Genomic DNA, 12,593 nt, shown 5'->3' on the forward strand with positions numbered 1-12,593 from the left:
GGGAAATAGGGCTGAGTTGAGTTGATCAGCTCATCTGAGCATCCTAACAAGGTTTGATCCCCAGCACCACATTAAAAATAAATAAGTAAGTAAGTAAGTAAGTAAATAAATAAATAAATAAATAAAGGTATTGGGTCCATCTACACACATATATATATATATATATATATATATATATATATATATAAAACAAACAAACAAACAAAGGAATGGAAGCTGTCCAGAGATGATGTACCTTCTGTGGCAGACATTGGCAAATTCTAGCCACATGGTAAGGTTGTACTTACTTGCTTCTTTTTGTGCAAGAGTTTCATTCATTTCTTTGGTTTTAAACATTACTGGTCTGTTTGACCTATATAGTTAGGAGTGGCCATGTGACTAATTCTGAATACTGAGTTATGGATTACTTGACACATCACTGCTGCTAGAGTGAGCATGACTTGCTAGGGCCCTCTCCCAATTATGGTGACCACAAATGTTGTATCAGCATGTCCTTGGGAGTGGATGAGTAGAGCAGGGTCCTCTGCCAATGTGGGATGGGCCTGGGGCTCAACTAAGGAATAACCTTGTCAAGTTAAGCCACTAAAGTTTTAGGTTTGTTATCCCTTCATAATCTAGCCTTTCCTGTCTATTGTAGTTTCCTTGCTTGGAAAAGAAAGTCTAGGTCGTGAGTTTTAAAAAAGATACAGAGATGAAATGTGCTGGGTGACACAGTAAAATTTATTTTTCTTTATGACTTACACATAATAATTAAAGACAGAAAAGAACAAACACTGTCAAGATGGCCATATGTAGCTTAGGAAACAACTGGTCCCAGTTCAATTATACAAATGTTCATTCAGCTTAGAAATGAGTTTCTTTTTAATGCTTTTAACCCCCCCCCCTTCGCCCCAGGCCCCAAGGCTTGCACAGTTTAGTACAAATGTTTTTGCTATTTTGTTATCATCAGGCACATGATGTTTACCAATTCCAGGAAATAAATGAAATCAACAAAAAGCCCTGTGACTATACAGAGCACATTTTCACAGAAATAAGGTTGATGAGCTTATTACAGTTTGATTCAGTTTAGCTAAGAGACCTATACAAGAAACATGAAACAATATTAACAAATTACATTCGTCTTAAGGTTTCATTTCTTTAAAAATATTTACCATACTTTCTTTTGTGCAAGTTTCATTCATTTCTTTGGTTTTAAACATTATTGGTCTGTTTGACTATATATATATTTCTACTTGTACCAAATATCAAAAATCAAAAAATCAAAATTTTGAAAAGTAAAAATTTATTGCTTCAATATAAAAAAGCCTAGCCCATTTGGATACTACTGCTATTACACTTTGCTTTTATTGGAAAACTATCCTGGAAATCAAGGTATGTACTCCTAGCTCCCTGCTTAAAATATAATTTGGTTGTACATTATCACTGTTAACCTTCATAAAACTATCCTGTCCTGTCTTTTAAAAACAAAACTAAGTGAAATAGCATAAATAAATAAGTCTACCTAAGAAGATACAATAATAAATAGGCTTCTAGATAAGAGTAAAGAATATTATAACATAAAGCCCTTCATTGCTATACAATTAAACAATAGCTTTGGATCTTCAAGGTCTCTAAATACAGCCTTCATTTCATAACAGTCTTATTGCTGGTATTCAGCTGACAGAGAGAGAGAAGAACACATTTCTATTGTTTTCATAGTTTAAAAATGAAAGCACAGTGGAAACAATTGTAAATTGTGTCTTTTGGGAACTTTCATAGGTATGTGCCATCATTAGTTTTTGATCTTTGCCTAGCTGTAGAGCATAAATCTTAGGGATTAAAAAAACCTTTTAATTCTTAGTGGTTTCTTGGTCTGTAGAGTAGCTATAAAACAGAGAGAAATTAGACTCAAAAGTTTTGCTGCCTTCTTTTCTTCGCATCCATTGCATCCAGAATAGGCTGTCTTTTTGCAGTGTATCTTTGACGAAGTTCTTCTATTTCTCGTTCCATCATGGGGTCCAGTGCTTTTAACCGCATCTGCAGTTCTTCTAAACTTAGATTTTTTAACTAGATATAATAAAAAAGCCCAAAATATTAACATAGTAAAATTATTCATGAAACATTAAAGTGTAATGAGTCTTAGCATACATAAATAATTCAGCAGATTCTTTACATCACCTTTGAAGTGTGGTTTAACAATTAAAACAGGAATTCCTTCCCTGAAGAACCCAGAAGCCACACCCTGCAAGATCTCAAGTAATTTGCAACAAAACAATCAAAAACTCTGCTTTTAGGAAAGGGAAAATGAGGAAAAATAAGCTGATGAAAATATCTGTTAAAAAAAGTACAAAAGGGCTGGGGTTGTGGCTCAGTGGTGGAGCAAACACTTGCCTAGCATGTGTGAGGCAGTGGGTTCGATTCTCAGCACTGAATATAAATAAATAAAATAAAGGCCCATCAACAACTAATAAAAATGTTTAAAAAACCACAAAGACAAATCCATTGCTTTCAACAAGCAGATGTTCAGGATATGTTTCTAGGATAGTCACTACAATCTCATATCTTTGCGGCCATCTAGTGCTATAATAATCACAAATACTTATCAGAGATCATCTAAGATCTGGGTCAGGATCAAATGAACATTAAATTAACAGGTTTACCATCCATTTTACTAAATGCTTAAATTTTAAGAACTCAGTTAAACAGAAAATTACATTATCCAGAAGAGTTTTACCCTAAGTATTCTGATAAAATAAAGTTTTGAATTCATGATTCAAAATATCCCAAACCTGATATAAACTGTGTAAGTTCTGATGTGGGTTTGGCCAATCTGAAAATGAAGTGCCTGTTGAATTTTCACTGTATACATTACAGTTTGATTATGTTGGCTTCAGGAGATGGCAACAGCATATACTTTACTGGTTTCCTGTGTAACAGCAGGAGAGAGTCCTCGTGTCATGGTAAAGGGGATAAAATCTGCTCTGCTATATAACAGAATCTATGGCATCTGAGCTTTACAGTATTTATTTATATGTCAAAACAGGAAGGTATGGATTATCTCTTGAGAAACATATTTTAGGGATATCATCTGGGGCTTAAAGGATGCCCTGTGATATGTAACCTAACACACTGAGCTTTTATCTTATAAACAAAAAAAAATTTAAAACTCTGTCTCTTATAAAAACCAAATGTGATAGCAATGGTAGCAGACAGGTAGATTAAAAAAACAACAACATAAAAACCTTTTAAACCCCCCCCCCAAATTTTCAGAATGCAATCATTACATACTCAGCATTTTCGTGGATACAGTAAGGAAAGAAAAGAAGTACTATTTCCTTACCAATAAGAAACTTGGAGGTTAGTTGGAAGGGTAAAGACTGATTCCAAGACCCCAAACATCAAAGCCCCAAATGTGCATGGTGGAAATGATAGTGAGAAGTTTATGAACAAGCTTCTCAGGGGCAAAATTCTTCAACATGTGTGTATTTTCCTGGGGATAGCAGCCAGTTTTTTGAATAGGCCTTTCCTCAAAAAGAAAGTAGCCTCACTATAAATTCAGTGGAACTTAGGGAGTGAAAAGATTCCCTTCCAGGAGTAGGAACTGGACTAGTTCTTGAAAGGGAAGGTACCTCTGAGTAGTGCACAGGGCCCTGAGGAGGAGGCTTTGCCAGAGAACAAGAGGATCAGAAGATGAATCTGTAGTGGGAATGTGGAAAGAAAAATAGACAGGTTTCATGGGGCTGTGAGAGTCAGATAAAACAGGTCAAGATTCTGGGGAACAATGACCAATTCTGGGGCCAGAAAATTATAAGAGCAATCAGACTAGACTTTAAAATGATAAACTTCCAACTTACCTTTTGTTTTATGATGATAACTATTTTTGGTTATTTTATGAGTCAACTAGAAAACACTCTCATTACTTATAGTTACCAAAAATAGCATTTCTCAGCCGATTCTCTGCTTTACTCACCATACCTGGCCCTATGTGACTTCTCTTTCCTAAATTCAAATCTACTCTTAGCTGAAAAAGATTCTGAGGATACTGAAAAGAATGAGTCAGCCTCTGAAGGAAATTCAGAGGAGGAGTTCCAAAGATATTTTGAGAAATAGCAGTGTTACGGAGAAGAGTGTACAGGTTCCCATAATGGAATGGGAAGATGAACACCACTCACTTTGGGGTAGAAGCTCTGGTACATGCAAAATAAGTTCTGTTATTCTTTAGTAATGTCACAAAACCAACCTAGCTTTTTATATTATGGTATAATATACACATTGAATTTATAGCTTATATTTTATTAATTAATTTTTAATTCATGTATTAGTCATACATTAGTTTTATGCTCAGTTCTGTTCAAATTATTGTGGGGATAAACAAGCCAACAGGGAACCTTGAAACTTTCTCAACAGGTGATATTGAGTTGAAGGGCCAACAGACACCTGGCCACATTTCCCTGAGACAGATATGCCCAGCTGTGTCTACAAAGGATCCAACTCCACGTCAGTGTTCTTCAAGATATCATTTCTATTTTAGTCCACATTAATCTTTCTCATCTATGAATTTCTGTATCACACTCATAAACACCACAATTTAACATTTGGTTCTAGAATCATGTAGAGATTGTACATATTTCTAGAAATTATCCAACTATACTGCTAAACATCACGACATGAAGATGGGTAGATAAGAAGGAATAAGAACAAACAAATGGGTTACTCTAATGCTAGCAGAAATAACATCATACAAAGCAAACAATTGTTATTTTAATTTTTTTTGCACTAAGATACACCTGTGAGTATCTTGTACTAGCTTTACTGGGGGCAAACTGCCAGTAGTTTATAAATATTATATTACAGTAATGGACTGAATTCAGGAAAGAAACTGCTCAGAAGAAAAATTCTCCTCCTTCAACAGATTTTTATATTTTCTTTAAAAAAATATTTATTTTTTAGTTGTAGTTGGATACAATATCTTTATTTTATTTTATTTTTTATTTTTATGTGATGCTGAGGATCAAACCCAGTGCCTCACATGTGCTAGGTGAGCGCTCTATCGTTGAACCACAATCCCAGCCTCGATTTTTATATTTTCAATATGCAAAATTTGTGAAAAACAGCTCTGTGATAGTGAAGAACCACTATCTGACACCATTAAATAATCAGATGTCCCATATAAGGTAAATTAATAAAGTACCTAAACTTTAGTTTTTTTATATGATAAAACTTTGTGTCAATCATCTTGAACAGAATATCTTATTGAAGTATTTTACAAAATATACTGCCTTCTAAAGAGGAGGGCAGAGGAACTAAAGCAACCTTTCTTTATGGTGAGTCATTATTAGTAATACATATTACTAATCTGTGCCAAAATCAGTTTTCTCTTTTTTCGGGGGGGGGGGGGGATTTTTATCTTCATCTGATGAAAATTGTCAGCCCATCCTCTTGGCCATCACAGGACATATACTCTTGTATTACTACACTGGGTTTGGTTTGTTCATATACTGGTAACTAGAACAGCAATTAAACAATCTTATAAAGCATCAAACTAAATAAGAATAGATTGTGAATAAAAGCCCAGGGTGGTATGAAAATCATAGAGCATGTCTCTAGTGCAGAAGCTTTTATACCTATTTCTAGTGCTTGCATATTTTTAAAAATATGATTTCAGATTTTTAGCTGTGTAAGGTTGAGGTTACAGGAAATCTGATTCTGTATAAGGTACATATTTAGCTGTCTACAGGTGGGTTGGTGGGGAACTTCAGCGAACTCAATATTTTTATGGATATTTCCTATGGATCAAGTACTGTAGACATAGAGATGAATAAAACAGTCTTCGCATAACGAGCCTGCAATCTGGCTGGCAAGACAAGTCCATGCATAGACAACTCACTGGAGGGTAGAAAATCAGAAAAAGGATGGGTATGGGGAAAAACAAACAGATGAGCAGAAACATACAAGGCACAGGAATGTGTGGCATCTTAGGGCATGTCTAACAGGCTGCTGAGACTCAAGAAGATCTATGTGGGAAGGAGGAATAGAAGCTGTAGCAGGAAAGAATGGGCAAGGCCAGATCACTAAAGATCTTAATTGTACTGCTACAAACTTTATGTGATTAGAAAGAAATGCTAGATGTGACATGATCAAATATGAACTTCAGAAAAATATTTCCAATAGTAGATATGGAAAATGGATTGTCGGCGGATGGATGTAGGAAAGCCCATCAGCAGGTTACTGTTAAGAGTTTAGTAAAAAGATGTTTCAACCAGGAAAATAGAAGATTGAAAAGGAAAGAGGGATATGAGAATGTGAAAGTAGAATGGGTAGGGCTTTCGTTGCTTACTGAGTGATTATGAAGGGTCCAGAGAAAGGAAGAATTAAGGAGTGATTGTGGCTTCAAGTTTGGTGATCCTATAATTCTTGCCTATAAAATCAGCATCATGTGGACAAGGTCAAGGTCTGCCACTGATTTGAGCAGTAGCTGAGTCTACCTAAACCACAACTGCAAGCAGCCTCTGAGTACCTGGACATATGAGCACGGGGGAGTGAATTCCAGGGGACCAATTCCCTAGACAAACTTGTGTGAAGTCTTTCAAACAAGTTTACACCTTTATGTCCTTGACCCTGTGAAGTAGGGGGTCTAGGTCAATTCCTGAGGTGCCCTCAAGGCATCTTATTCTATTTTCCCAGTGCAAAGTTAATCTCTTCAGCAACCACACCTTCCCTGGCCCCAACTTTACATGGGCTTATTTTTCTGGTCAAACTGCTTTTTGTTCCAGATTCTTACTGCAAATCTGAAAGCAACCTTGAAATCTCCTTTTCCAGATAAACAAGTCCATCACCATTAATCTCAGTCCCACTCAAAGTTTCAGGGCATGGGCAAAATACAAACACTTTGACAGTATATAACATGAATCCTCTACTCCAATTCCAAATAGAGTCCTCATTCTCTTCTAAAACCTCATGAGCACAATCTTCATTGTCTGCATTCCTATCAGCATTCTGGTCTTCCAAGCTCACACCATAATTACCCATTAAGCTCCACTTACAACATTCTAGGCTTTTCTAGACTGCATTTCCAAACCCTTCCAAACTCCTCCCACAAACCAATTCCAAAGGCTTATGAACCACATGGTTGGGTACAATCAAAGCAACAACTTTACTTCTCAAAACCAATTTCCTATGTTAATCAGCTTTTTGGTAGATGAGGCAAAATATCTGAGAAAACAATTTAAAAGGTGGAAACACTTATTTTGGCTCACGGTTTCAGAGGTTTTGGTCCACAGCTACTTGGTCCCAACCTGTGGGGCTTGAGGTGAAGCAGAACATCATGGGGGGAAGAGGGAAGAGGGGGAGGGGGAGAGGGAGACAGACAGACACAGAGAGAGAAGAAAGGAGAGAGAAAAAATAAACCCTTCAAAGGCATTACTCCTTTGATTCTCCTTTCCTAAAGCTTCCATCACCTCCCAATAGTACTACCATTGGGGATCATACCAACACATGAGCTTTTGGGGGACTCCAAGTCTAAATAAATCTGGAATGGGTAATGAGGTAGAGATTGATACTATCAATAAGGCATATTGTTAAAAAAAAACTGATTTTAGTCCTGGTAAGTTTGAGGTACAAGCAACATATCAAGTTGGAGATATCATATATAGATTGCAATTTTGGTGGTGTAGGAAACCAAGAGAAAGATTCAAGCTAAAGATACAGTCCAAGGGAATCATTAGCATTTAGGCTACCACTGAAATCATGGTTGAGGAGAATATCCAGGGAAAGGAGGTTTTTTTCCTGAGCTTAAAATCTGTCTATAGTGTCCAATAGAAAATAATCCCCAATCCCTTTGTAGTCAGGGGCTCTTCTCATTTTAATAGAACAATATTAGTAGGTTTCTAAATGACTCTAGATTATCATGTTATGGTATGGACCTGGAAAGTCTTCCAAAATTTCATGAATTGAAGGCTTAATTCTCCAATGAAGCAATGTTCAGAAGTGGGGATTTTGAGAAGTGATTGAATCACGAGGGCTCTGACCTCATCAATGTACTAATGTATTAAGGGATTCACAGCTGAATCAAATATTGGGAGGGTGTGGAAACTATAGAAGGCAGAAACTACTTGGAGGGAGTGGGTCCTTGGAGTTACGCCCTTGGGGACTATCTTGTCCCTGTCTTTTCTTCCTTCTCTCTCTGTGCTTCTCAGACGCCATGGGGTGAAAAGCTCTGCTTCAAAATATCTTCTGCCAAGATACTTTGCTTCATCACAGTTCCACAGCGACTGAGCCAGATGACCATGGACTGAAATTTCTCAAACTGTGAGCCAAATAAATTTTTCCTCTTTGAAGTTGATTTTCTTAGAGATTTTGTCACAGTGGCAGAAATATGACTAATTTAGATGTCGGATAGAGAAAAAAGATAAAGGAAAAAGAAGTTAAGAGAATTTAAAAATTTTTTATATATTGGGTATCATTTATAGATATAAATCTCTGGCTGGGTTTGATTTCTGATTAAGCCCTACTGATATATATTTGGCACTTGATTTCTATAGCTATTAAGTCTCCCAGAGGCATGAACATGTTTTGGGAGAGAAACATGGCAGAAGTGACGTTTTCAGTGTCTTGGAAAATAGCACTGCTCAATGCCTTAGAAGTAAAAAGATTCACAGATTAGATAAAATAGCATTAGAAGGAAAAGATGAGCTTCCTGAATTAATATCAATATTATTTTGACCAAAGTTTCCTTAATCACAATCAGATTTCCTGAAAATCTTTCTGAAAAGGAAGGAAATCACTTTAGAATTATTATATTTATGAATTAACAAAGTTATGGTAAATCAATTTGAATTTATATTTTTCAATATAGTAAAGAAATGTTATATATGAGCCATTTTTGATGATATATAAAACACAATATAGTTTATTACCCTCACTTTATAACATTATATTAATTCCAAAATAAATTCAGATGTGAACTAGAGCTGCAATAACAAGTCTTTGATCTATGTTTGCTGGAATTTAAAATCTGGTAAGTCAAGTTAGTAAATAAAAGAATTTTAAACTATATATACATTGTGAACAAATGTAAAAAATGAATAACTCATCTGGAAATGGCTTTTATAAATGTTTTAAGCTAATTCTGTTTAATATAATTTAATTTTGAATTTAATGATGAAATAGAACATATACAACAAACTGGTTCTCAAATCTGCAAGCATTCACAGTGTGAGAGAATACTGTAGTCTGACAATCTTTACAACATTACAGTCACATGTTTGATTAATGAACAAACTAAATGATGTGCAGGGAGAGGAATTTGATGCAAAGGCAGTGGAAGTACAGCTTTTTCAAAAACAAATATTGAAGAAATGATGTTTCAGAATAATATTGGCTCATTACCTGAAGTTTTTTTTTTTTTTTAAATCTATTCGCAATTTTGCTCTTCCTGGAAATTTGAGATAATAAATATTAGGGGCAAGAAGTATTAATAAGAAATTAAAATAAATTTCCAAAAAAGGGTTTAAACTGAGATTAGATAAACTGTATGGGCCTGAAAAAAAAATTTGGTATGACACTGTAAAAAGTCATTTTTTTAATGACTAAGTTATCTGCTTGACAATTCGATTCCCAGTAACCAACTCCCTCCCCCCCAACAAGAAAAGAAACCAAATCTATGAGACAGCAGAAAGTATTGTAAAGGGATGCAGCCAGCTCAGGTTCAAAACCAAACAAGACTATAATCCAGTTTGATTTGTATCATTTGGGGAGGAGAAGACTCACAAAAGCCTCTATCCATTTCTGACCCATTAGGTCTCAACCTCAATAAGATTTTCATGAAAGAAGAACAAAACATTTTAGCTAACAGATTTTCGTAGGCAGTTTTAAATAGGAAGGAGAAGAAAGAAGGCAAAAGACAGTGAAACATGTTAACTACTTTCTATTAGAGGGCAAACATACTTTTTCATTCTGCAAGTTCAAATTAACTAATTGTTTAATATGACATTTCACTGGAAGTGTGGCCATGTTTCCAAGTAGCACACTCTATTTAAATAGAAATCTTCAGTAACTAAGTGTGATATTCTTAATCTCATATTAGCACTATCCAGAGTTGAAAATGTGAAATCACCACAAATGGGGTACAGTGCTGAGAAATTCCCAGGGTATTCAACCTGAGCTAAAAATGAAAATGTTTTTTAAGTATTCAGATATGAAGTCCACAGTGAATTGAAAATCTGTGTACAACATTTTTGTGGAACAGTACTCTGCAATGGAATAAAAAGCAAAAATTCAGCAAAAGGCAGAATTCTTTAAGCTTCTTGTCAGCTGGTAAACTAGGATCTCCTAGCTCTTTTTGTTTTTAAAAACAAATTAAAAACTTTAAAGGAAAGCCCCAAACCTCTTTTCAATAATAATGAGATTTGAATAAACAGATGCTTGTTCATAAATTCAATGAAAAAGTCAAAATTCTTTCAATAGAAATAAACATTCTGTTTGAAAATTGGTAGTTTAGTATAGGGAACTCATTTTGTTAAGGAAATCCTGGATTATCATGTTTCATATAGGAGGTAAAATGACAGCTCGATGTCCAAATTATTACGTTTCTCAGTATCTCTACCAAAAAAAAAAAAAAAGAAAGAAAGAAAGAAAGAAAGAAAGAAAAGAAAACCCAAGTAAAATATGCAAACTAGTAACTCAGTTTCTAGTTCTTACATAAAACAGCAGTTCAAATAACTAAGTAATGGGAGAAGATTAAGATTCAATCAGATTAAATCAACTCACTGATAATATTAGGATTATTTCTGAACTTTGAATAGTGAAACACTGCTTATAATTCATCAGGAGGATCTGTCAGTAAAATTAGAACTTCCTTTAAGTTTACACATCTAATCTACTATAAAAATTTAAAATACTACAGTCAAGTGATAAGATGGAATTACTTTCTTTTTTTTATTTTTAAAGTATAATATTTTTATTTTTTTTATTGATTGTTCAAAACATTACAGAGCTCGTGATATATCATCTTTCATACATTAGACTCAATTGGGTTTTGAGCTCCCATTTTTACCCCAAATACAGATTGCAGAATCACAACTGTTACATACTCACATTATTACATAATGGCATATTAGTGACTATTGTATTCTGCTACCTTTCCTATCCCCTACTATCCTCCCTCCCCTCCCCTCCCCTCCCATCTTCCCTCTCTAAAATATTTTTTATTTGTCTAGGGGAAGACCCTTAGATTTTTATATTATTTTCTGTTTTGTCAAAAACAGTCCTAATTATGTTAGAGATTCTTTAGGTAAATCTCAAAAAACAACATAAAGTATTATAAACTTTTAAATGTATAATGTGATAACATTTCAAGGCTTATTGGATTTATAAATTGCTGGAATAATCAGTATGTTAAAATAAATAAGATAACACCACAATGAAGTAAATGGTCTTATATGTTAATTTAAGTCAAACACATGTACATACAGTTAAAGAGTCAATGAAGAAAATCCTGTACAAGTTTTTCTGTGTTTACTGAGAAAACAAACTTTCCTAGCAACTGTTTAAATAAATCTCACAGATGCTACAAACCTTATTAGTAGCCTGTGATTAAAAAAATATGGATTGCTAATACTGTATCCTGACTCATCTATTTTCCCATCTGCTAGCAATTCTAACAATATGAACTATCAACAGAATGGCTAACAACAATAATTTTCTATGGCAATTTTAGTGCTGAATTGCCTATAGCATTTTGTAAGATTTACCAGTGCATGCCTTACTGTTCTGAGATGTTTATAGCCTGAAGCAACATATTCCTTTTCCCCTTTAATATTCCATTTTAGCTGAAATTTTTACTGTGTTGAACAGAATCTGGTTTGGTTTTAGAAAACACTGTTCATGGAGGCTGCCACATTCATTTTACTAAACAAGAGCAGAAAACACACTAAAGAACTAACAAAACTCAGTCAGATCCTTTGACTGGCTTCTATGTATATCAGGTAAGATGCTTTTACCAATAAGATTGAGCAACAAGGATAAAAGGTAGTACTCAAGATTTTAAAAATTAAAACATTACTATCTTTGGCATTTTTCTGGTTTAATTTCTGGCACTAAGCAGAATACAATGAGCAAACTTTCAGGTTAATTCAAACAGCTATGAAGCCTGTTTAAAGAAAAACCTACATAAACATTTAAGACATGCATTTGCAAAAATAATTGAGTGATAATTTCAGGCACTTGATACATTATAGGAGAAAAGTAAATCACTGTAAATCCCTTAAAAACATGATCTCAAATATCTGTATTATCATCAAATCTACTAGTTAGACTCTTCTTCAAACAGACATTATTTACCCTGTTTAGAGCTAAGTGGTCCATGTCTTCTGGTGACTGAATGACTAAAAATATTCTGAGACTATAACTGCAAACTGCTACAAAGTATTGTTTTGGTTTTTTAACCTCAGAGCATCAGAAGAGACTTAAGACATTTAGATTTTCATTCCCAAAGAAAAGGCAGAAAATGGTTTCCTTGTGATATCAATTAAAAGAAGGGGATTATTGATCATTTGCAACATGCTGGATACTATCTTAGGTCCTGCGCACTAAATCATTTAATCCTAACAATCACA

The 12,593-nt window shown here is 34.5% G+C and overlaps 1 protein-coding gene across 6 annotated transcripts in view; it reads right to left on the reverse strand.

Annotated features, from left to right (window-relative positions):
- Positions 1-1,465: 1,465 nt before the first annotated feature.
- STK3 (serine/threonine kinase 3) overlaps positions 1,466-12,593 on the reverse strand; it is a 287,918-nt gene continuing 276,790 nt past the window's right edge. For 2 of the 6 annotated variants that reach the window (XM_081265612.1, XM_081265618.1), the window contains 2 exons: positions 3,609-3,675; positions 1,466-2,046 (listed from right to left, as the gene is read on the reverse strand). In XM_081265612.1, coding sequence (XP_081121738.1) covers positions 1,817-2,046; positions 3,609-3,675 — 297 coding nt within the window. In that variant the 3' untranslated portion in view covers positions 1,466-1,816. Of the gene's footprint in view, positions 2,047-3,608; positions 3,676-6,675; positions 7,283-12,593 lie in introns of those variants that run through there. The other 4 variants (XR_014018704.1, XM_081265613.1, XM_081265617.1 and 1 more) reach the window with 4 other exon arrangements.

The sequence above is a fragment of the Spermophilus citellus genome (genome assembly GCF_964194105.1).
Source record: "Spermophilus citellus genome assembly, chromosome: 14".
Classification (NCBI taxonomy): domain Eukaryota; kingdom Metazoa; phylum Chordata; class Mammalia; order Rodentia; family Sciuridae; genus Spermophilus; species Spermophilus citellus.